The 26,824-nt window shown below is 36.5% G+C and overlaps 1 protein-coding gene across 4 annotated transcripts in view; it reads right to left on the bottom strand.

Moving 5' to 3' along the window:
• The window catches only part of LOC150108266 (atrial natriuretic peptide receptor 1-like), a 352,590-nt gene that overhangs the window by 262,888 nt on the left and 62,878 nt on the right, over positions 1 to 26,824 (bottom strand). For 2 of the 4 annotated variants that reach the window (XM_090415713.1, XM_090415714.1), the window contains exon 3: positions 14,637 to 14,791. In XM_090415713.1, the coding sequence (XP_090271839.1) occupies positions 14,637 to 14,791 (155 nt within the window). Of the gene's footprint in view, positions 1 to 14,636; positions 14,809 to 26,824 lie in introns of all 4 variants that reach the window. The other 2 variants (XM_090415715.1, XM_090415716.1) reach the window with 2 other exon arrangements.

Genomic DNA, 26,824 nt, shown 5'->3' with positions numbered 1-26,824 from the left:
ACCTCAATAAAGGTTGAAACCGGTCTGGGTAGTGGCCCTTCCCTTAATGCATAGCATTATATATATCTGCAAGGAGATGTGCTTTGCATGGTACGAGACACTGAGACAAGTAGTGATGAGAGCTTAGTCCACCTTTGCTATGAGTTACTAATAGATGCACCACCTTGCCTCAGTCCTGAAGATATTTTCAGGTGCAAACTTTGTTTGCTCACATTTGGATAAAGGATTAAACTAAATTTATTAAGGTTGGTTGGTTGATCAACCTATAGTACATTGGTACTGTATATGGGTAGTGGGTTGGGAAGGGAGGAACTTTAAAAGACTGTATATTGCATTATTCCCTGGGAAACACATCAAGGGAAGACTGTTCCACAATACTGCGGTTTCAGTGATGAAGGAGGAGGAAAGGAAACTTGTTCTGTGGGTTTCAAGGTGCACTGTGAAGAGATGTTGAGTAGCAGCTGCACATGTTCCAGTGACCTTAGTACTAAGCGGGGAAATTATTGATGCTATTTCAGATGAACATTTGCCATTGAAGTATTTATAGAATACACATATTGCAGAACCAAATGCCTGAGCAAAAGTGGGAGGAGTGAGTTGGTAAGAGGTGGGTCATTAATAAGTCTAATTGCTCTCCTCTGTATTGAGTCAAGCATTTTGAGGGAGCTCTTAGGGACTCCATTTTAAATGTGAGAGCAGTATTCAATAGCTGGCAGATTTGTGATTTGTATAAGGTTAACTGCTGTTCAGAGGTTAAGTAACGTCTTGAGCAAAAGAGAAATCCTAATTTTTTAGAAGCTGAGGATGCAATAGTTGTGATGTGTTTCTGCCAGGAAAGGCTTAATGTCAGGGTAATTCCAAGAAGAGAAATCATTTTGTCTGGAAATTTTGGTGTTGTTGAAAATAATACTTGGAGAAAAGGGTTTTTTTTGTGAGAAATAAGACAGAAACTGAGTTTCAAACAAGGTTATTTGAAACCCATTGAAGGATGGCTTGGAGATCAGAATTGATGGTAGTGGTGGTTGATGTTCTGTGGGTTGAGGTGAATTGTGTAGGGTTAGGTTTTATCAAATGAAAGGTAGGAGTGCAATGTGCTGTCATCTGCAAAACTGTGTATTGGGTTGGTGGTCAACTGAAGTAGGTCATTGATATATAGCAGGAAGCGTCTTGGAAGGACAGAATCTTGTGGAACCCCAGCATTAGTTGAATGGTGAGAAAATAGGGACCCATCCACCATCGCACAGTGTGCATCCAGACAGAAAACTGGCAATCCAACTAAAGAAATCCTGAGACAGACCAAACGATCAAAGTTTGCTAAATAAGCCTTTGTGCCAGACCTGGTCAAAAGTTTTGGAGATAACTTGAGATTCACAAAACTTCTTCATGGCATTTGTCCAGAGATGGATGACATATGTGAGCAGATCTCTTGTTGATTGGCAGCAACGGAATCCATACTGGTAGTTGTTTATTAGCTGGGTGCCTTCAAGTAGTGTAGGAGTTGGGAATTGATGGTTTTTTCCATACTTTAGACTGCAGCGAGTAAGATAGGGCAGTAGTTAGACAGCAATGATTTGTTGCCTTTCTTGGGAATGGATTGAATATAGGCCAATTTCCAGGTTGTGGGATAGATACCAGTGGAGTAAGAGAGTATATACAGGTGACATAGGATAAGAGTCAGTTCTGATGTACAAACCTTTAGGACAATTGGAGGAATGCCATCAGGGCCAGGAAAATTTTTTTGTGTATAATTTGGAACAGTATTTTTTGGGTCTCTTTCTGGCAAATGGATATATGTGCATTGTATGTTGAGCATCTCGAATGAATGGAGTCAGATAATAAATTAATGAGTTGGATTGGCATTCACTTTTGGATATTATCAGTAATCTGTGTATGGGAATTGCTATTCCAGAAGAGGAAAGTAACTAGCAATGTACTGCAAGGGTTGGTTTCATGGTCACTGCTTCTAACTTGTAAACATAGATCAGATCTCATTGAAGCTATGCAGCAGTTTGCAGATGATGCAAAGTTGTTTAGAATTATAAAGAGTAGAATAGACATTGTGACCTTATGCGAGGATCTAAATAGACTGTATGAATGTGTAAGCGACTGGAGCCACCAGTTCAATGTTGCAAAGTGTAAGTTTTAGAAATTTCAATAGCAATGATGGGATGTAGAGTAACTGATAAGGCAGTTTGAATGAAGTGGAGAGAGATCTGGGTGTAGTGGTGGTGGTGGTGGACAGGGATTTAAAGTTTAGGGATAAGATGCCTTCACAACTTCATTGCTGAAGGTGTGAAGGTATAACAACACATTTTAGTAATGATGAGGAGAACTTTGACATGTAGAAATAAAGAGTTTATGGTTACATTGTGTAAAGGCTTGAATAAGGTCAGATATAAATTACTGTGCAGAGGTCTTATTAACTGGTTTTCAAGGTAATGAAGATGTCTTCATTACAAAAGAACATAAATACAAAAAGTTCCAAAGAACACAAAGACAAAAAAAAAAAAAAAGTTCCATTACATACTGGAAGCTCAAAGTCACAGGTAACCAGTTATAGACCAATCCATATTTTTAGAGTGGTGGTTAAAGTATATTGGAAAAGGTGAATTGAGAGCAGAATTATGAATCGGTATGATATGGGTAGTATATAATACTCTATTGGAACAGTGTCACTTTGTAACAGGGAATAGTCAACTACTTAATAGTAATCTATTATTTTAGTAATCTACTTACTTTTTACAATAAAGCAACAGTATGCTTGTATAAAAGAAATGACTACACCATGATACTGAATGATTTTGAAAGTCATTTAATAAGTTTTTTGATAGAAGATGGCTAATGGACAAAATTAAAGTATCATCATTATTAATACCAAACCTGCTCACATACCCCCCACCCCTGTTCACACCCACCTTATGCAACTTCCAAGGATGGCTACTAGTTCTACCCTTGCCTCCTTCTATTCTATGAAATATCTCCTCATAAATTTGGTAAGCAACCCCCCCCATTTATGTCTCAATCACATCTCCTCTTCTATTTGCAAGGCTCTGTACGTTGCAACCCCTCAATCTCTCCTCATATCTGACATTCCATAGACATGACACTAACTTTGATAAACCTTCCCTGGACCCTCTCCAGTACATCCTCAACTCCCTGAAAAACCAGGTGACCAAATCTGTGCACAGTTATCCATTTGTTGCTTGATCAAAGCCCTATACAAGGGAACCATAACTGTTTTGCTTCTGCATGTCAATGTCCTCCTCATTATTGTCATAATCTCTTGTGATGTTTTTATGATTTTTAGCAGTGTGATCCCTAAACTTCATGTCTTTATCCACCATCACTCCCAGATCTCTCATCTCCTCCACCTCCTTCAAAATTTCTGCATTAATTGTACATTTGCATCACAACCTTGCATACCAAATTTCAAGACCTTGTACTTTGCATCATTAAACTGTTAGGCCCATTCACACAGTCTTCAGATCTTGAGTCCACACTGTCTGCCTCTACTTCTCATAGCCTTTTCCAATTTTGCATCATCAGCAAACAACTTCACATTTAAAGTTAAGCCATCCCAATGTGGTTAATATACAGGTTTAACAATAATGGTGTCAAAACATATCTCTGTGGCACACCACTATTGACCTTTCTCTTTTGGGATGCCACTCCTCCATATGCAACCTGCTGATACCTGTCCAACAGCCAATCAGCTATCCAACTTACTAGTCTGTTAACTAATCTCATTTGTTTCAATTGTCATGTGGCAGTCTATCAGAGGCCTTTGAAAATTCCAAGTACACCTCCATATATGCATCTCTGTTATTGAGTGAATTTGTCACCTTATTGTAATACATAAGCAGATTACTAAAACATGGCCTTCCCTTAACAAACCCATATGGCCGAGCAGAATACAAGAGGAGCCAAAAGACCAATGCCATGCTCCAATTCTTTGCTAATGATGCAATTATGGGCAGAGAATAATGACTATCAGTTTATAATGTGGAAAGTTATAAAGTTATGCAGCTTTGGGATGAAAAGATTACAAGATGAAATGAAAATGGGTTGTCAGTGTGTTGCAAAGGTATGACAATAGTGAGTTGCGACGGAGAGTCAAAATCATGAATGGTATGCTAGTGGAGCTGTGTGAGGAGAAGGGAGTACAGTTTGTGGATGTATGGCATGTGATTGAAGAAAGAATGGTTTTATACAAGCAGTATGGGTTGCATTTGAATAGCTTTGGAGTGAGTGAGTGAGTGCACCGGAGAAAGTGACGCGTGCAACAGATGAAGTGAAAAATCAGGAGAGTGGTATTGTAAAGACATCATAGTAGCGTAGTACGGACTATTATTTCATCTCTGTGTTGTGTTGTGTAATAATTTCTTGTGGGTATAAAATAGAAATGGAATCAAAAATTTAAAAAAAAAGTTATCCGAAAGAAGCAGATGTTAAGAAACAAACTGAGGCTCTTAATAAATTTGTTAAAATATTAAAATATTCTGATGCATATTGTAACCAACTCGATACATCAGAAATCAAAGTTGAAGAACCGTGCATATCATCCAGTTTTCATGAAAGTACTATTCCAACTATTGAACAAGATAACAAGACGCATGATTTAAGTGAAAACAGTTAGGAGAAGATTTAGTTGTAGTTGACCATGAAACTAACACATTGTTAGTCTCTGTAAATTTTGAAGATCCAGGTGAATAGGGAAATATTGATGAAAAATTACAAATTGTTTTAATTGAAATGGGGCCTGTTCAACAGAAAAATATAATATATCTCAGAGATACATATGGTCATAAATTTGGCGACATGTATTATAATAGAAAAATGGAAAACGGTGAGCTCGTGCCAAGAACATGGCTCATTTATTCCAAAACTTTAAATTCTGTTTTTTGCTTTTATTGCAAACCTTTTGCACCTACCGAATCAAGTAGTCTTGTAGAAGGTTATAACGATTGGAGAAATGTAAGTACAACTTTGCATAGACATGAGACTAGTTTAACTCACATGAAAAATTTCTTAAAATGGAAGGAAGTTGGTAAAAATTTAAAAAACAAAACTACTATTGATTGCCAAACTCAATGGAAAAGAAACGTTGGACGAGTGCTTTAGAACACTTGATTGAAATTATAAAATTCTTTGGTAGCCAAAATTTAGCTTTTCACGGATAATCTGATAAATTATATGAAAGGAATAATGGCAATTTTGTAAAATTAGTCGAACTGTTTGCGAAGTTTGATCCCATTATGGAAAATCATGTTGAAAGGGCCCTACAACAAAACTATAGAGTACACTATTTGAGTAAAGACAGTCAAAATTAAATATTGGAAACTTTAAGTAATGCAATCAGGGATACAATTTTATTATCAATTCCAAAATCTAAATATTATTCCATAATTTTAGACTGCACACCTGATGCAAGTAAAACAGAACAAATGACCATTATTATTCGCTTTGTTTCCTGTGACAATGGAATTGCCAAGATCAGGGAAAACTTCGTAGGTTTTGCAGATATATCAGATTCCACAGGACATGGTTTATGTGCAACAATAATGGAACAACTGGAAAAATGGAACATTCCTATTGAAAATATGCGAGGTCAAGGATGACAATGGGACAAATACGAAAGGAAAAAAATATGGGCTCCAAAATATGCTTTTAAACAAAAATCCTCGAGCATTTTATGTGGATGTGCTGCTCATACTCTAAATGTAATCATTAATGATGCAGCCGAAGTGAATGAAGATACAATTAGTTTCTTTGCAATTATTCAAGAAATATACAATTTCTTTTTATTCTCTTACAAACATTGGGCAATCCTTTTAGAGTTTGTAAAAAAATGAACATTGAAACAGCCATCAGAAACGCAATGGGAAAGTAAAATTAATGCAATCCGCCCTCTACAGTTAAGAGAAATTTACGATGCATGTTTTGAAATTTTAAATAATGAAAACGTTAATAAAGAAACTCAGCATAAAGCACAAACATTATGTGCTAAAATAAAGGACTACAAATTTATTTGCTCTCTTATAACTGGGTGATTTAATTAACAAAATAAATCCTGTGAGTAAAATGCTTCAAGACAAAAATATGTACATTACACTTGCTTTACAATCTATTGAAATAAAATATTCTTACAAGAGTATCGATGAGATACAAATTTTAAAGAAGTTCTAAAATGGCAAAAGAACTGAGTGAAGAGGTGGACGGAGAACAAGAATTTCTGGTACGGAAGTCCGACGATGAAAGAAGACATGACAATTTGACTACGAGCATCATGACAAAATGCCACAATCGCCAGAAGAGAAATTTAGAGTGAATGTGTTTTATACACTTCTAGATGTTGCAATGTGTTCGTTAATAGAACGTTTTGAACAACTAAAAACATATTATGATAATTTCAATTTCTTGTATAGATTATTACAAATTAATAACGAAGATTTACGAAATAATTGTGACGATTTAGAGATTCCCTTGAAGAACAGCGACAATAAAGACATAAATGCAATAGAATTATATGACAAGTTATGTGCTTTCCGGGATATTTTTCAGAAGAATAATTTAAATATTCAAAACCCTTTCGACATTCTTAATTTTACTGTGTCCAATAATTTATCTTTCCCTAACTTTTCAATTTCTTTAAGAATACTATTAACCTTACCTGTTAGTGTAGCAAGTGGTGAACGTTCCTTTTCCAAGTTGAAATTGATTAAAACCTACTTAAGAACAAGTATGTCGCAAAAAAGGCTTGTTAGTTTGGCATTAATAGCTATTGAAAATGTTATATGTGCGGAATTAAACGTTAAGACCATTATTTCTAATTTTATGAATATGAAATCAAAAACCCTAAAATTTTAATTTAAAAAATTTCAGGTAATTTATGTAATTTAATTTATTTTCTGTTATTCTGTAAAGATGTTATTTTTTGAATACATATTAAATGTTCTAATTATTGCTGAATGCTTTTCTTATTTTCTCATCTATCTTGAGTTTCTTTTATTTTCCTAAAAGATAGTTCCACTTATAAAAATTATTAAATTTTTTTTACAAGTTTCTAAGAATTTAGTAACTTGTAAAATGCAAGAATTTTTTAAATTTTAGTTCAAATAAATTTTAACTTAAATTAAAATTCATTTTAATTTTGTTAGCGATTCTGGTCGGTGAGAAGGCTATAATCCCTGTATCATTATATTCAACGATTAAAGTGAAGTGGCTTTATCAAAATTTGCTTTGACTTTTGAGAATTTTTTGAATATTCGGGTTTTTAACGATTATCCTGCCTACTCAACACCCCAGGTTCGTTACATTTAGCAAACCCACATGTGAAGGTTCTGTCAAAAGTTATTTAAGAAATTTCAAATAATTTACATTTTTATTATCGTAAAAGAACCACATATGCCCGGATCGTTACAGGGCACTTAGATAGACATTGCATGCGAGCGACAAAGATCCTAGCGCCGGTTCTGCATACACCTCAATTCGCAAAATGGTTTCTGTCACTTTAAGTCACTATATTATTTCCACTTGAATGATACAAAGTAATTACTCAGTAATTCAACTAATTATCTTAATAAATAAAAGAAAGGTGATCATTGTCTGTGATTTTAATTATAATATATGTTGGGATGAAGAGATTGCATCTGAGAATAAGGAAAATGAATTTCTTGTGTAGTAGATGGACAGTTTCCTTAGGCAGATTATCTTTGGCAGAAAGAAACCATGAACTTTTGCTATGTGGCCCTTCAATTTCTACTTCATGTCAACCATAACTCCAAGATTTCTAGTCTCATCAGTTACTCCAAGCATAATTCCACCAGTACATTATGCCATTGGATATCTCATCATGCCAAAGTGCATAGCTCTGCACTTACTAACATTGAATTGATGGCCATTATCATTTTCTTACACTTCCTGCCTATTCAAATCATCCTATAAATACTGAATATCAGCATCATCTCTGATTGCTCTGCCCAACTTTGCATCATCAGCAAGCAGTTGAAAATCATCTGTCACGTCCTTCCCAATATAATTCATCTACAGATTAAACAACAATAGTCTAAGCACACTCTGGAGCACACCACTGATCACCTAAATCTGATACAGTGTTTACACTCCCTCATGTATCACTTTCTGATACCTGTCTATCAGTCACCCACTTATCCAATACAATATCTTATATTCCAATCCCATATTCTCCAGTTTATGCCTCATGTGGTTTTCCTACCAAATTCCATAGCAAAGTCTAACAGTATCATAGTTTTCAATTCCTTTTGATCGGAATTGAAAACTATGATACTGTTAAGATTGGCCGTGTGTTTGGACCACAATGGGCAGCTTGCAGTTTACGAACGGTTCTTGCTGTGTGGAGAAATTACCCAGCTTTATGCAAGCATTTTGCATCGAACAATAAATATAAGGGCTTTTTAAACCGACTTCTCAATTTGGAATTTTTAAAAGATATAGCATTAATGATTGATATCCTTACAGAAATTATCATGTCTGTCAGAAGCTCTACAAAGTTGCAATATAAGTATTATAAAGGTTAAGTTAGCTCCGCCCCTTTTTTTTTGCTCGATGATGTGAGCCCTTTGTTATCCATAGCTCACCACTGATTGTACCCACCGACTTCTTTTTAAAATACAGCGAGTTTCTTTTCTTTCTTTTTTTTTTTATGTGGCTCATACCATGAAAGGTTGCAAATACACAGTACTAAAATGTTCTATGAGCTAAGGTTATTAATTTTTAATTTTTATTTTGGAGATTGACAAGTCTCCAAACCCAGTCTCCAAAATTTAGCAGGGCTAAATAGGCTACTCCCATTGGGGAATAAAAGGCATTAGCAGATATATATATATATATATATATATATATATATATATATTTTTTTTTTTTTACACAATCTGAAAACTCTAGTCTAGAAACCAAACATGGAATTATTTAATAAGATTTTGGGTTTCCAATAAGCAGGAGACTGCTGTTTCAAACCAGGGGGATGATATTATCACCCACCCACCTAAAGACAATCACAAACATGGTTGGATTTGAACTTGCAGTCTGTTGGTTGATGAGCAGACATATTATCTGTGTATTGTTATGTGCCATTTCCAACTGTTGGTGATCTTGCGAACAAAATTCAGCCTATTGTGTTTTCTTTCAAGTTATAATTTCATGTTGGTAAGTTCCTTTATGTTGTTCATTAGACTCCTCTGTCTCTTTTTCATGTCTTTATTCTCCCTGAACATAACTGTCTTTTTTCCAATGATTCATCCACTCACATAATATGCTTGAAATACATTAGCCGGCCTGGTTGGCTGAGTGGATAGGGTATCCCCTCTCCAGCCAAAAGGCTATGGGTTCGAATCCTGCCTTGGGCACGGATGTTTGTGATTGTCTGTGGAAATACCAGTGGTGATCGGCGGTAGATGGCGTTGATGTAGTTGCGGTCAGTTGGTGATTGAATGGTGGAGACAGAGTTGTAGAGCAGGTGTCCTCCCTCGATGAGTCATTGGACTCCCTGGAGGTGTCAAATAATAATAATAATAAAAACTCTGTTTAGCAATCACTGACTCCAAAGAGCATTCTGTCTTTATATTTTCTCCAACCTTCTTATTAGTCATTCTTGCAGTCCATAGGATTCTTAATATTCTGCTCCACGCCCATAATTCAAATGAATTGATTCGCTTTTTGTCTGTCTTCTTAATGATCCAGTTTCCGCATAACTGGATATACGGTTGCTTTAATAATTCTCTTTCGTGGCATTACTAACCTTTATCTTTAAGTTAAAATACGATTTATAATGCTGCTTTTAGCGAACATTACAAGTGTTTTTTTTTTTTTTTTTACTTAGACTTCGTTCCTTTTAACACAAAAAATTCGTGTTTTTTTTTTTTTTTTTTTTTTTTTTTTTCGCTGATGTAAACGCCATTTCCACAGAGCTACATATAGGCCTATAAAGTTCATATTACATTTGATTTTCCATAATACATAAGATCGTATTAAATTATATAACAGAAATTTATACATCTACTATATGCATAAATTCATCATTTTTAACATATTAAAGGAAAATCAATTGAAATAATTATATTAATATGCAGTATAGACATCAACAGAGAGAAATTCGTTAATGAAACTTGTCAATAACAATAGCTTGAAAAAAAAATCAACTGCCTTTCAACTGCTTTTTTTTGCAGCTTCGATTAATTTTCTATTGATTAGATGATTTTTTTAACCGCGTTTCAATAAATGGATTTTTGATTCTGCTAATTTGAACTGATTATGCTATTCTGTTAAGTTGTCTTTCGATTATTTGTTTTCGGTAAAGAGTTTACTACACACTTACCATATTCATTTACTAGTAGAAGGATTTTAAACCAAACGACATGGTTTCCAATCCTACTGTGACATGGATGTTTGTGAATGTTTTTTAGTAGTAGGCAAATCCACAATTAAGATCACCTGCAGAGTGTGACGCTATTCCCCCCACCCTACTTACCAGAGGTATCTTAAAAAATTCCATGACTATTCACTGAAATGGCATTCTTCCCTGATTATCGAAATCCCTAAGATACTAATATACTATAGATTTACAACCGGTCGTTACTATAATTATCATGTGGTCATTCTGCTGTACAAGTCTTTGATTAGACCACATCTGAACTATTGCGCATCGATTTGGTCACCTGGGTTCCTAGGTGAGAAATAAGCGATGGGAAACGTTCAGGGGCGAATAACAAAAGCTATATCGGGATTGTGGAATACTTACTATGAAGACAGGTTAAGATAATGTAAATTACAGATGCTAGTCAACAGGCGGAAGAGGGGCAATATGATTGAGACATATAAATTGTTAAAGGGTGCTAATCAACTAGATATCCAAGATATTTTTCAAAGGGTTGAAAGAAGGAAGGGGGATAGAGACAAGAGGATACTCTTGGAAATTGTATAAAAGTGTGGTGCATACGAGAGTGCGGTATGACTTTTTTGCATGGAGAGTAGTTGGTGAGTGGAATTTTAGCCAAATGAGATGGTGCGTGTGCAAACATTGAACCAATTTAAGATGAGGTATGAAAAACATCATCTCTGTTAGAATGTATCTTACTATTGCCTCCCTCGATGAGTCTTGACTCCAGGAGGTGTTTGTATAATAATAATGTGTCCTAAGGCCTGTGTAGCTCAGTGAAAGTGGCTCTTGCATCCTCTGCACTTGGTCGCTCGAAGTTTGACTTAAGTTCAAGTCTAGTCGCGGACTGAAGGAACTTTTTCTAAGCTTTTCTTCGACTGGCTCCTGAGTTAGTCGATTTCTGGAATGGGCAAGCGGATTTTTCTTCCCAGAAACTCGGGTTTTTCATCCCGTAAACTCAAGAAAATCCACCGTAGTACGCACATTATCTCAGACAGTGACATATCTTCTTAGGATTAGGTACCAAGTTGACATATCTTCTTAGGGTTAGGTAACGCTTGTTTGCCTGCCTCTTCATCGGTGGCTGCTATAATTAATAACAGACATCACATAGGCCAGCTATCTCTGATTGGCTACCGGTGGAGATTAAACTGCCCACTCAGTCTCCAAAAGCTAGAAATGGTATAAAGGCTATTCTACTCCCTCGCATACTCCCTATAAGGGAATAAAAGGCATTAGCTGATTTATATTTATATTTTATAATGCTGTCCTATAAGAGTAAATGTAATTTTAATGTGTGTATACGAGCTGTGGCCTCGAGAGCCAACACTGGGCCAGGGAGCAAAGCTCTTAGCAGGCCTCCAAAATTAGAAATTTTGGGTCCCTATCAATCATGAGCCAGGGAATCCCCCCCCCTTTCTCGACGGACCTGTGTGCAAGCACACACATACAAACTATATACACTACGTTACTTTTGATTTTTATGGTGAAAAGACATCAAAGATCTTACTGCACGAGGACACAGGCTATAGCAATATATATATGATTAAATAATCACAAATCATGCTAAGGGTATGGCGGGATTCGAACCTGCAGCCTCTTGGCTGGAGACGTTATTATTATTATTATTATTATTATTATTATTATTATTATTATTATTATTGTTCCAGGCAACTCCAAGGAGTAGACAGACTCATTGAGGGAGGCCCTAACATCATGTCAAGAACAACTATTCGATATTGACACAGTATCTATCATATCTTGCCTTGAACTCATTCACGGTCGTAGCACCCACAACAGACTCTGGAAGCTTATTCCACTCATTTACCACTCTCCAAGTAAAAAACCTAGCTCTAACTCCCTTGTCAACCACGCTCTTGCCCAGCTTCCATGCATGGCCCCTAGTCCTCCCACCACCAGTCATATTTTCAAAAATATCTTCTGGATCAATCTTATAGAAACCCTTCAGTAATTTGAATGTCTCAATCATATCACCCCTCCTTCGCATATCGTCCAATCTCTGCAACCCACAAATCTTCAACCTATTCTCATAAGGTTCATTCCACAGACCTTCTATCATCTTGGTCACTCATCTCTGGATCCTCTCCACTTCCTCCCCATCACAAAGAAACCCTGGTGCCCATAACTGGGCACAGTACTCCAGATGGGGTTTTATCAAGGCTCGATACAGAGGAACAACTTGTTTGTCTCTGCAGGTTAAAGTATTTTTCAGAAGCCAAGTGATTTGATGAGCTGATTTAGTCACGTTTGCAATGTGCCCCTAAACTTCAATTCCCTATCCACCAACACTCCCAAATCCCTGGCCTTATCAATTTCCTGGAGTATGGTTCCACCAATGTGATATACTGCTGCTATTCTTTTCACCCCAAAGTGCATAACCTTACACTTTGCCACATTAAATTGACATCCATTTTTCCTAGCCCAGTCCTCCAAACTATCCAAATCATCCTGTAAGATTTTGACATCCTGTGCACTCACAATTGCTCTACCCAACTTTGAATCATCAGCAAACAAGTAAACACTTCCTCTTAAATCCTTTCCAATATCATTGATGAACAAATTGAAAAGCAGTGGTCCAAGAACAAAGCCCTGCGGCACACCACTAGTCACAAGCCGTCTTTTAGACTCCACACCTGCATAAACCACTCTCTGGTATATCTCTCCTTCAACCAGCCTCCTATCCATCTCACCAACCCTATATCTATCACCATCTGCTCCAGTTTACTGATTAGGGTTCCATGTGGTATCCTGTCAAAGGCCTTGGCAAGGTCCAGTAGTATCACTGTAAACCCAATTACCCCTATTCAGTTCAGCCGTCACTGTTTTATAAAATGTGAGCAAGTTACTGAGGCATGATCTACCCTTCACAAAACCATGTTGTCCCCCATACAATATCCCATTTTCATCTATCAAATACTAATTTCTCTAAGACCTTAACAATGATTCCTGATATGCTAATCGGTCGGTAATTTACAACAGCAGTCTTGGAACCACCTTTATGCAGTGGAACTATTTTCCCCTCTTTCCACCCCCTCGGGACTAACCCAGATCCGAGACTCAAATTAAACAAAATGGTCAAGGGTACTGACAATTCTTTAGCTGCTTCTCGTACGACACGAGCTGGTATACCATCCAATCCCACGAATGTATTGACATTGAGGTTATGCAATAGACTACTCACCTCCACTTCATTCACCACAATTCCCGTATAATCTAATGGTTTATTTGTTTCTGCAATGTCACCACCTGGATGATATATACTTGCAAAGTGCTCACTCAGTAACTCAACTATATCAACTGATTCAGTTACCTCCCTGAGGTGGATACACTAACCACTCGGCCAAACTACTATACTAAGTAGAAATATTTAAAGTTAGACACAAAGAGACAGTGGTGTAGCTAGCGCTTTTGCTGCCTGAGTTTCCCCGAGTTTTCCTCTCCTCTCAATACACACCAAAAATACTACAAAAAGTCAAAACGACGTATAGGGAAATAAATTAAATCACTATGCTTATTTTTGAAGTAAAATTTAATTTCAACGTTCTAAAATGTTATTTTTTTTGCTTTTCTGTTAGCAAAATCGTCAAATGACATTGTCGAAGTCTATTTCATAGTAATGTATGTATTTCTTAATAAATTTTATTTAGAAAAACTCCTCTGACAACTAGCAACACTTACAGCAATTGTAAGGAAAATTCGCTTTATTATTGCAATAGTTGGAACTGAGTTCTCAAGACTGTATTTTAGAATTAACTGCAAAAGTTCAAAAATGTTCAAAGTGCCGGCCAGTGTGGATCACTCCCTCTAGCTATGCCTCTGCAAAGAGAGGTGAATCAGTTTCATGGATACATAAAAAAAAGAGAAAAAAAGAAAATACAGCTAATGCCTTTCATTCCCGTATAGGGAGTAGGCGAGGCCGTTTTCGTCCTATCTAGCTTTTTGAAGACTGAGTGGGCAGTTCAATCTCTACTGGTAGCCAATCAGAGATAGATGGCCTAAGGCTATCACTAATTCAGCAACACGCAGTGAAGAGACGGCTAACAAGTGCCTCCATCTCGTGGTACCTAACCCTAACACAATATTTTTAATGTCTGAAAATAGTGTGGGTTCTACAGTCGATGGATACATATAATAAAAATAAATAGTCGTATTAACCACAACAAAAATGCATGCTTTATAGATATAAAGAGAAATATTTTCTTACCGCATCTTCATTATATGTATAATTATATTTTAATGATGCTCTTCTTTTTACTTCCTCAGAGAAAACACGGTATTCTTCTGACACTGGCTGATTCAGACTAACGATCATTAGAGATTGATAAGCTTCCTTGATTTGGCTCTTAACTTCACGGCTATCTAGACAGGTGATACATCTATTAGTTTAAGCATAATAACGTATTATTGACTGAAAGCAAAATACATCAGTATACTTCGAAAATAAGAGATGCAAAAGTTAGCACAAAAGAATAATATATACAGAAAATTAAAAAGATAATTTGAGCCCCATTGCTGAAGACAATTCTCAAGTTATTTTATTTAAATTTTATTTCATTAATTTATGGGTTCGATATTTGTAAGAAAAAAGAAGAAGAAGAAGTGGACTTTTGACAAACTTGGACTACTCAGAAAATATTGCTATGTAGTTTTTACAATTTTCATACCAAATAGGAGGTGAAAGCACACTAATACGGTTCAGTACAGTCAGTGGTGTAGCTAGAGCTTTTGTCGCCCAGGGCAATCCCTGAGTTTGCCTCCCCTATCAATACACACCAAAAATACTAAAAAGTCAAGGGAAATAAATTAAAACACTATGTTTATTTTTGATGTAATTTAATTTCAACATTCTAAAATGATATCTTTCTAGCTTTTCTGTTAGCAAAATCTCCGATGACATTGGCGTAAAATTTGGAGAACTAATATTACTTGGTGAGTGCCAAATGACCTTCTGGTCTACTGTACTCACAGGCGTAGTTAGGGGAGGTGGGGGGAGGTCTTCCCTGGGTGGCACTTAGAATTAACTGCAAAAGTTCAAAAAGGTTCAAAGTGCTGCCCAGGGAGGACCTCCCCTACACCTCTGAGTACAGTAGACTGGAAGGTCATTGGGCACTCACCAAGTAATATTAGTACTCCAAATTTCTCATAAGCTAAGGAAGAACTACATTGTTACATGTATATGAAAATATTTTCATGCCTACAGCCAAATGTGGACATAAATTTATTGCCGGCATACTAATAATTTATATTACGCTTAATACTTCGTTATAAATTTTGTAGAAATTTACGGAGAGACATTTCATTACAGAACATGTCCACCCCGAACTGCGATGAAGCTCATACAACTTCGTATCATGCTTAGCACCAAATGATTCAGGAATTCTTGAGGCAAACTGGTCCACTCCTCCTTCAGAGAAAGGATAATGCCTTGTTTGTTTCTGGAGAGGAATTTCGAGCAGCAATGTAGATTCCCTATTGCATCCCAAACGTGTTCGATGGGATTGACATCTAGGGAGCGTGCTGGCCACTCGATCTCGAGAAATATCTCAACTATTCATGTACAATGTGTTATGACAGTGTCATCTATAAAAATGAATTCTTCGCCTACAGAACCACGGAACAATCAAACATTAAGTTGAAGAACTTCGTTGCGATATCGTTCATCAGTCATAGTCCCTTTTTCCAACACTTGTAGCTCAATGCATCTATTAAGTATAATGTTTCCCCACACCATGACCCTGGCTCCGCCCTTTCAAGAACATTCTCGCGATTGTAAGCAGTACCACTTTCAGGCCAGATCAAGTGTCGTCTAGAATTGGTTGAAAGACTAAACCGACTCTTTGTAAAGAGTAAATTATCCCATTGTGTCTTGTCCAATTTTCAAGGATACATCATCACTGAAAACATGCTCTAGAATGAGCTGTGGATAAAGGAACGCAGACTACAGGACTTCGAGCGTATAGGCCTACTTGTCGCAGAGGTCTTGCCACAGTTTGTCGAGATATTCGCGTCCGTGTGCTTGAATGGAGCCGAACTGCAAACTGACCTGCCGTGGTGCATCAATTACGTTTTGCGATTATAACCAAAATTTTGTCTTCATGCTCCGTTAGAACAAGGGAGACCTCTTAGCAAGCGTCCAGAACATATTCCATTGGTTTGAAATGCTGTCCAGAGACTCGATATAACGCTTTGTGAGATTCCAACCTCTCTGGCAATATTAGTAATTCTGCGGCCATCTTGAAGCTTTCCAATAATTCTTCCCCGTGTGAAATCATCTAGATGATGTCTTTGAGACATCATCTAGATGATTGGCAACTTTATTCATGGCAACTTTATTCCTTCACGAAAAGAGTTTCCTTGAGACACAATTTCCTTAGCTCAGCCTGTAATGTTAATGTAATCAATAATAATGTAAACTTAATCACCTACATGATTAAGTTTACATTATTATTAACCTCCTATCAACAATTTTCCTCGACAGTATTTCCAATATTGTCGATTCTAACTGATTGAATCAATCCACGTAGATCTTAATCTTCCTCTGGGTTTCTTTCTTGCAGTCTTGGCATCAAACACCTGTTTTGCTAATCTCTCCTTCTCATTCTGTTTAAGTGGTCATACCACATTAGATTAACTCTACTCTCACATTCTTAAATGCTATCAACATAAAAGTTCCTTTATACTATCTTTATTTTTAAATATAGACATCCTCTTTAACATTCTTTGTGTCTCACAAAAAATAGTCAACCTGAAGTACACTAATAGCGTGGAATGGCTAAGGATTTTTTATTTTTTTATTTTAGTTTTTATTCATTTTTTGTATTTTTATATAATCCAGAAACGCTGCTCTAGAAAACAAACATGAAATTTTCTTTTCTCGCAGGTGATCTCACAATGAGGGATGAAATTCATCTCTCATCTAAAGACAATTATAAACTTACAAACAACCGTTTCCACGGTGGGATTTGAACCCACAGCCTGTTGGTTGTAGATTGGAGAATTTTAAACAATCGATCCTACCAAGCTGGCAGTTTTCAAAAGATGTTTTTTTATCACACGCTTCCTGAAATCAAGTGCAGTTAAATTTAAATTAGTGTGTTCTCTATTTTCTTTCTCCCCCTCCCCTTCCCCACACCGCATTTCCTGGAAGTTGTGGGAATGCGTTCCACAGTAAGATTAAAATCTGCTTTTCCCATTGTAAGGTGCCTAATGAAGCCTTGTGGTAACATTTCTGCTGTCATAATACTAGACCGCCAGAAGAAAGATAATTAAGTTCAATTTAAGTCGCCTACAGAACCTTCTCTAGCCTTGTTTTTCAAATCAGTCAGGTCTCAAGTCAGCCGATCTGTGACACAGACAAATAGGGTACTGTATTTTCTTTTAGGATATCTTAACCCTAGATGCTATTATTGTTTGAATAGTGTGTTCTGCAGTCGATTTTAGAACATGAGATGTGGCAGCTCTCTCTCTCTCTCTCACTCTTCTCCACCCCCGTAGTCTTTAAAACCATCGGTAGCATAATTCAACTTACAGTGATAATTAAGAGTGAAGACCAATTGCTTACCTATTGCCATCATATCAACCTAACCTCTTTGAAAATTCGGTAACCAGCTAAAGCATGGCCTCAAAAAAGTTCCTGTAGTCAGCTACTAGAATCAAGCCTATAATTGTGTGTCTTCTGATGGGCTAGCGCAATGTAGGAGGAAACATGATGTAAAATTACAGAAAAATAAACAGTAGGTCACATTATTTCAACAATAATTCCAGGTATTTTGGAACACAAGATGTCAGCAGTTGGCTGCAGTATTCTCGCCAAAGTCAAATCATCAGTAGCCATGAACTCAACTATCGGTGATGATTAAGGGCAGGATCATTCGTCTATTGTTTTCCCTTAGTTCATAACTTTGGTGAGAGTATTACAATCAGCTGCCGACATCTCGTGTTCCTAAGTGGTATTGTCTGAAATAATTGTGACTATATGGTCCGTTTTTCTGTAATTTTCCGCACTGTTAACTCCTCTATTATGCTAATCCACTATCAGAAGAAGCACAGTTATAGGTTCGATTCAAGTCGCCGACTAGAGCAACTTTTCTAGAAATTTCTTCTAGGATTCTGCGTGATAATTTAAATAGACTGAGAGTGTAGGCAATTAATAATGGTTGTCAGTTTAATTTGGCAAAGTTACATACTTTGTGATGTTAAATTGCAAGTTTTGTGCAATAATGGAAGTGTACTACAAGAAATTGATGAGAGGATTTGGGAGTGATGGCGACAGGACGTCAAATCTCATACTAAAGTCCAGAGGACATGTTGCAAAAAGTGAGTAAAATTAGCTCAAATGATAACTTGGATGTTGAAGACACACTGACAATTTGAGATAATGAGATTATTATTCTTCTGGTTTTGATTATTAGCTTTGGTTTCTTGGGGGAGGGGGGGATTAGAAAATGGTGGAGAGAATTCAGAGACGAATGATTGATTTATGGTGTTCCCAAAGCGGTTACAGTGAAGGTATGTAGGTTCCAAAGTTTTCTTGATAGAAGAAAAAGAGGGAATATCGATAAAAATACGAAAGTTGCTAAAGGGATTTCATAGAACAGATGTTGAAAAAGTGTTCCAGTATATGACAGGACAGGGCAGAATAAGGGGGAGGTCACCTGTGGAAGTTGAGTTGTACATTTGTCCCTAATAAGAACATGAAACGTGGATATTTTTGTTTGAAGAGTAGTGAACCAGTAGACTTGGTTGATGTGGCAGTCACACTGCTTTATTAGTAAATGTTTTTTTTTTTTTTTTTTTTTTTTTTTTTTTTTTTGAAGGAGAGATATGGTAGTATTGTGTGAATAATGATTAGCGTGAGCCTCCAACGATAAATTTTTGGATTCCTTATCATAATAATAATAAAAAAATTTTAAAAATCAGCTAACGCCTTTTTATTCCCGTATATACAGGGAGTAGGCGAGGCCGTTTTAGCCGTTTGCAACTTTCATCTTTTATGGTGGGCACGGAGGAGTGGGCATTTCTCTTTAACGAAAACTTAGATTTAGAACAGATTTTAGGGGAAAAAAAAAATCCCTGACTTCACAGATTTCTTAGAATATGAGATATTTATATAACAGAAATCAGATTATTAGACTGAACTGCCCACTCAGTCTACTACCACTACTACTAATAATAATAAATATCTTATATTAACTTTCATGTGTCGTCACAATATGAATGTAATACTAAATGTTTGGGAAATGCTGCCACTAGTTTTGGTGCATCACGAAAGAGTCGCTTAAGTGCGCTGAAACATAAGCTATAATCAGCTGAAAGTTTGTCGACAGATAGAAAGAGCAGTACATTATAAAATGCCTGTAGCACTTATGCGACTTCCTTCGGATAAAAAAAAAATGCCATAACAATCCACGGTAAGTACTCTTTGAAAGTCTGTATGAAAGTAGGCTGACCATATTTCCTTAAGACAAAAACGGGACATTGGGATGGCAAAAACTGGACGGGGTTGTGTAATATCCTGTATTCATGAAAAAAAGTAAGACGCTAAAAAAAAGTTTTATTACATAAACATATTGAGCTTACCATTATTGTTCAGTGACAGAACCCCATACAAAAATTTAGGTAGACGTATAGGGGAATGTATTTCATCACGATTGCACCATGAATATTTCTCCGATAAAGTGATCGTGATCTTATGCAGCAAATTTCGATCTTTCAACACCTTATCATAAAACTTCTCACACTCCATGACACAATTTTGTTTTACAACTAACATAATCCTCATTGTCTCAACACCTAGATTTCTCCTTTAACTACATACTGTTCATAACAGAAAATATTCTCTCAACAGGTGCTGTGCTTAGAAAAGTCTTGAAAGTTTAGGCGTTCTTCGCTCATTTCAGAAAAAATCTGTGCTCATCTATCAGATACATGAATGTTTTCTTTATTCCATGTATCCAACTGCCTCATAATTAGAGATTTTATGAGGATCCACTGATCGAATACACGAGTTTCTTCTGTTTCTGTGCAAGTGATGAGTTCCTCGTTTAGGCTGTCCTGTTTTTCTTTCCATTCAAGTTCTTCCTTAGTAGCACCCACTTGAACTTCTCAGTGTTTCCTAAACTGCACTTCCACTTGTTGACATATTCTAACTGGTTTCATAGAAATTCTCAACTACCTCAGAAAACTTAGCCTCATTAATTTCTCCTGAATCTACTAACATTTTCAGTTGTTTTTTGACATGAGCAGTTACAAACACTTCACTTTTTCTGGACTCTAAATTGTTTACAAGATTTTCAATGTTATGGTTACTTCTGTAGCTGAAATATTATTTTTTTCAATTAAGCTAATGTATGTTTAGAACGTAGACACTTGATCTCTTGCAAATGACAACCACAATTTCAAACAGGGATCTTTAAACGATTTTCGCAACATAACAGGGCATTTTTCTTGAGAAAGAAAATAAGAACGAAGCCCATCAAACATGCTTAAAATTCTGTCAATTGATGGATCCAAGGACAAAATCTTGTATTTCCAAGCTCTAATAATTTAGCGTAATTGTTTCATGCAAATTCGCAAAAGTTTTTCAGTTCTTCAACTTTGACTGCGTGTGTATTGAAGTATTTGTATACTTTCACTGCAAAACATTCAATATCAATTGGTAAATAGTCGACAACACACACACACACACACACACACACACACACTGGAGGCAGTTGTGTATAATGTGTGCTTAACAAATAATACCGATAATCTGCCTCTTCAGTTTCAGTGTCAAGTTTTTGCCAAACATTATTTTTGCCAAGTCTTTTGCAACCACAAAGCAACAATTTTGTTCTGTAAGTCAAATTTGTCACTTACTTCCTTCAACATAGCACACTGTAGGTCGGATGTTTCACCAGATACGGAAATAAAGTCTATCATTTTGTCTTGAACACCACAATTTGGCAAAAAGTACCGCACAACGATTTCCAATCGTTGTGCGGTACTTTTGTCAGTTTGATGCATCAAATTCATCGATGACATTGGTGAAGTCTCTTTCATAGTAATGTAGGTAATTCTTGATCAATTTTATTTAGAAAAACTCCTCTCACAACTAGCAACACTTACAGCAATTGTGAGGAAAATTCGCAGTAGTATAACAATATTTGGAAATGAGTTCTCGAGACTGTATTTTAGAATTAACTGCAAAAGTTCAAAGTGCCAACCGGGGAGGACCACCCCTCCCTAGCTACGCCTCTGTCTATAAGCAGTCATTTGCGCGAAAATGTTTGGCCGTGACGCACAGTATGACCAGGGCCGGCTCTACAGACGGTGCAAGACGTTCATTTGCACTGGGCGAAAAAATTGGCATAAACTATACGAAAAATAAGGGGGAAGGGACGGCAAAATATGCTGCTGCATGGGGCGACAAAATTCCCAGGGGTGGCCCTGAGTATGATGAGCAACAAGTTTCACTTGCTGCAGTTTTATCGCTTCCACTATCACCATCATGTCTCACCATGAACGAGCTGATGTTTTTAACTGAAGCCAGAGTCTTTTCAGCATCCTTATGTTTCTGGTTCCTTATGCTTCTGCACTCCATGAGCAACGGAAAAATGGGCATTACAATGTTGGTATACTACTTTTGTTCCATTACTACACAGCTTGTCCAGTTTAATAAATTTGAATTCTTTCTGGAGATCATCATTAAAACTTCAGTTTCGCCTCTGATATTGCAAGAATAGATTTAAAGTTAAAGCCTAAAAAAAATAAGACTTAAAACTTTAAAAAATATATGAAATTTAAACCACCAACAGTGAATACCGAAGCCAGCGGTTAGCATACAGGCAAAACAAAACTAACGCCACAGCAGAATAGGCGCCGCGTCTGAGACGCGCAAGTGTTGCCAACATGTATTTTTTATTTTCTCCATAAATCACTACAGATATCGATATTTAGTATGCAATGATGCGCCTTTTTGGTTATACAAATTACTGGTATCCATGATATTGATATACGATTATAGGTTATGAATAATAATTTATGACTGACCAATATTAAAGTATATTTGTTGTTGTTGTTTTTTTAATTAAAAACGGGACAAAATTGACATTTTTATTAAAATGATGGGACTGCCGGGAAATATGGAAAAAACGGTACGTATAGTCAGCCTAGTGTGAAAGGGAAATAACATGTATAACAAACAGTCACATGACCTTAAAATAGTTCGCAAGCACAAATTTCCACTGGACGCGTAATATTTATTATTATTATTATTATTATTATTATTATTATTATTATTAATACGGGCAACTCCACGGAGTCCTTAGACCCATCGAACTCATTCACAGTCATGACACCCACAACAGACTCTGGCCACTTATTCCACTCATTCACCACTCTCAAAGTAAAAAACCTAGTTTTAACACCTTTGTTAACCACACTCTTGTCCAGTTTCCATGGATGGCCCTTAGTCCACCCACCACCAGTCCTGTTCTGAAAAATATCCTCTGAATTAATTTTATAGAAACCCTTCAGTAATTGAATATCTCAATCATATCACAACTTTTCCGGCTCTCAACCAATTTCTGCAACCCACAAATCTTCAACCTGTTCTCATAAGGTTCATACCATAGACCTGCTATCATCTTGGTCACTCCTTTCTGGATCCTCTCCACCTCCTCCCCCATCAAGAAGAAACCCTGGCGCCCATATCTGGGCACAATAGTCAAGATGGGGTCTTATCAAGGCTCGATACAGAGGAACAATAATTTGCTTGTCTCTGCTCGTCAAAGTATTCTTATTAACCAAGTGATTTGATGAGCTGATTTAGCTACTATTGCAATGTGCCCCCTAAACTTCATATTCCTATCCATCAACACTCCCAAGTCCCTGGCCTCATCAATCTCCTGGAGTGCAGTTCCACCAATGTGGTATACTGCTGCTAATTTTTTCACCTCAAAATGTATAACCTTACACTTTGCCACATTAAATTGACATCCATTCTCCCTAGCTCAGTCCTGCAAACTATCCAAATCATCCTGCAAAATTCTGACATCATGTGCATTCACTATTGTCTACCCAACTTTGCATCATCAGCAAACAAATGAACAGTTCCTCTCAGATCCTTTCCTATATCGTTAATAAACAAATTAAATAGTAGTGGTCCAAGAACAGAACCCTGTGGCACACCACTAGTCACATGTCGTCTTTTGGACTCTACCCATGAATAAACCACTCTTGATATCTCTCCATCAACCACCCTCCTATCCGTCTCACCAACCCTATATCCATCCCCATATGCTTCAGTTTACTGATTAGAATTCCATGTGGTATCCTGTTAAAGGCCTTAGCAAGGTCCAGCAGTATCACTGTATACCCATTACCCTTATCCAGTTCAGCCGTCACTGTGTCATAAAACGTAAGCACGTTAGTGAGGCATGATCTACCCTTCACAAAAGCCATGCTGTCTCCTATACAGTATCCCATTTTCATCTATCCACTGCTGTATTTTTCTCTTGACTACTTTCTCCAAAACCTTGACCACGACTGCTGATATGCTGATCGGTCGGTAATTTGCAACAGCAGTCTTGGAACCTCCTTTATGCAGTGGAACTATTTTCCTCTCTTTCCACCCCCCTCGGGACCTAGACCCGAAACTCAAATTAAACAAAATGACCAAGAGAACTGACAATTCTTTAGCCGCTTCACGTAAGACCCGAGCTGGTATACCATTCAATCCCACAGATGTATTCACATTAAAGTTTTGTAATGTAGTATTCACCTCCATTTCATTCACCTCAATTCCCGTATAAGCTATTAGTTCCTTCATTCCTGCAATATCACCACCTGGATGATATACACTTGCAAAGTTTTTGTTTCAGGAAAGGAGTATTTTGAAATTTATAATGGGGCTGCTGTGTAATATTTGCTAATTCAAGAAGTTTATGTTACCTTATGTATCAAGCAAGAAATAAGGGGTAGCTCTATATATTTTCGGAATTTCTCTTCTGAACTTTAATCCAGGTGTTGTGATGATGATCAGTATACAGCTATCTACAGGTGAATATTGTCTGTTGTTATCCTCTAAAAATGCGTTATGTAGAATCGGACCATTACTATGAGTATGTTGAGATTTTCTAAGCAGAGGTTTATATGCTTCAAGTTAGAAATTTATTATGAAACGAGCAGAACTTTTTCATCTTCTTATATATACGCAGCGATGCAACCAATCTAAAGAGTTAATTCGTGGCACGGCTTTTTTATTTTTTATAACATAAAAAAATCTTCATTTGTAAGAATTTATAAATAACTCCTTTAAATTTTACGATATTCGTTTGTCTTGTTGACTTGCTTAAATATATGTAACATTAGGGAAGAGTTCGCAATATTAAGAAAAGTTACTTTCCTTTTATGTGAATCCAACCCAAAAAAGGTTGTAAACATATCATGCATTTGGTATTATTCTAATCCACAGCTCACCTGTTGGTAAGATAAGGATTAGATAATCTGGTTCCCCATCCTAGACACCAAAAGGGATTTTTCAAAGTACTCTCACTGGACGATGAATAGTATACCACCCAAAGCCATAGCAGGATTCGAACCTACTTTGGAGGAGAGCAGATAAGTTATCCACTTGCCAACCAGCACTTGCCTGTTATTTGATAAACAAAATGTAAGATTACGATCCCTGTGTGGGCAATTAACAACCCGATGGAGCGAGTAAGATTGCCAAATACTCAAGTGTAACTTGCATCTCACCATTGCCACAGTGAAGTTCATTGGATTCACTACTGCAGCGAAAAATATATTTTGGTATTCATGTAAAGTGCAGTTACTGCACTTCTATTTTAGCAAAAATAAAACGGTTAGACAGTTTTCCCTCAAAGTCTTAAATGTTAAGTTCCATCAGTATCAGTTCAGTTCATTCATTCTCTAGTTGTTTCATGCGGAGATTTGCAGCTAAAAATGATAACATGAAGATAATAGTTGCTGTTCCTTTGAGAACGTGCCTAAAAAAGTTGTAAACGTTGTTTTTTTTTTTAATTTTTTTATGCCTCCTAGGAATCTGTCGAACAGTACAAATGGCATAATAGTACTTTGAAAAGAAGTAGGTTTCAAATATTTATTATTTATTATTATTATTATTATTAATTTTTACTTTTAATTAAAAATGTCATGTTTGTAAGTCTCTATGGTGGCACTTATCGAAGCTGTCGTAATGCAATATTGTGCACAGTAGTTTGATCTAGTTTCCCACTGCGATTTCAGTACTAAATTGTGTGGGTTGTAGTGAGTCTGTTCACAAAATATCCAGACTTGATGTTCACTTCGGTGCTATCCGTGAACTTGTTCTTAGGACAGTGCTAAATGTCTGTCCAGGTGCAGGCAAATTAAGCCGTACGTAGTTGTTATTCGCTGCATATGCTGATTTTGTTAGGTGAGCCAACGCAACACGCGAAGCACAATTACACGAGAAACATTAAACAGTTTTTTTTTTTTTTTTGCTGTGCTTCATTTCCATTAAACCGTCAACGTGCGATTAATTAGCACTTAAGCCTACATATGTTTTGCTTGAAAGAGAATAAATTTTAGTTTTAAAATTAGCAAAAAAAAAAAAAAATCTAGTTATCTGCAATACTTAGACTTGAAATCTGTCATCTAGTGAACACCATCTTTTCCTACCAGTTTCATGCACTCTCTGTAATAAATCACGATTAACAAAAAAAAAAAAAAAAAAAAAAACCTTTCATTCATTTTTCATGGAATTTTTTTCTACTTTATTGTTTTTCTCGGTTAACTTAAGCTTCATAGCTCAGTGAATGGGAGTTGTTAATGAACCCTTGTATATATATTTTTTTTTAAAAAAAGCATCATTAATAATGACGAGCACTGCTGAAAGGATGAGTGTCCTAATGATTATATACAGTATAAATAAATGTTCAAAGATTAAAGGAATTCTATTCTGTTTTACGCTTATGCATAGACCTATGGCGTACCATGTAGGCTATCAAAAACAGGAGAGGGGGGGGGGGGACCAATTCTTATTCTCATAGTCTTGTGTTCTGGCAGTTTTCTGCTTTTCGGGATTTAAAACTCGAGCAAGAAAAAAAGAAATCCTTCAATCACATATGAGACCAGTTAACTCACTTTCAATTGGAAAACTCTGATAGAGATTCTGACCGTCCTAAACGGGATTCGAGGCCAGGTCTTTCCAACCAAAGAGAATCGTCGAAACTAGGTAAGCTATGAAGGCTCTTTAACGGAGTCAAATATGAATAATTTCGGATATGAAAAGTTAAACCACTGAAATAAAATGATAAAAAACGCACATGCATAACTTCAAAACGCCACAGAAGAATGACTCCGAGTATTGCTATCGTTTTTCAAAAAGAAGCTCTCAAATTTTCGAAT

The sequence above is a fragment of the Typopeltis vanoorti genome, chromosome 3 (assembly GCF_054136105.1).
Source record: "Typopeltis vanoorti isolate ZY-2024b chromosome 3, IOZ_Tvanoo_1.0, whole genome shotgun sequence".
Lineage (NCBI taxonomy): Eukaryota > Metazoa > Arthropoda > Arachnida > Uropygi > Thelyphonidae > Typopeltis > Typopeltis vanoorti.
The sequence above is the reverse complement of the archived record's forward strand: the minus strand, read 5'-3'. Positions and strand labels throughout refer to the sequence as shown.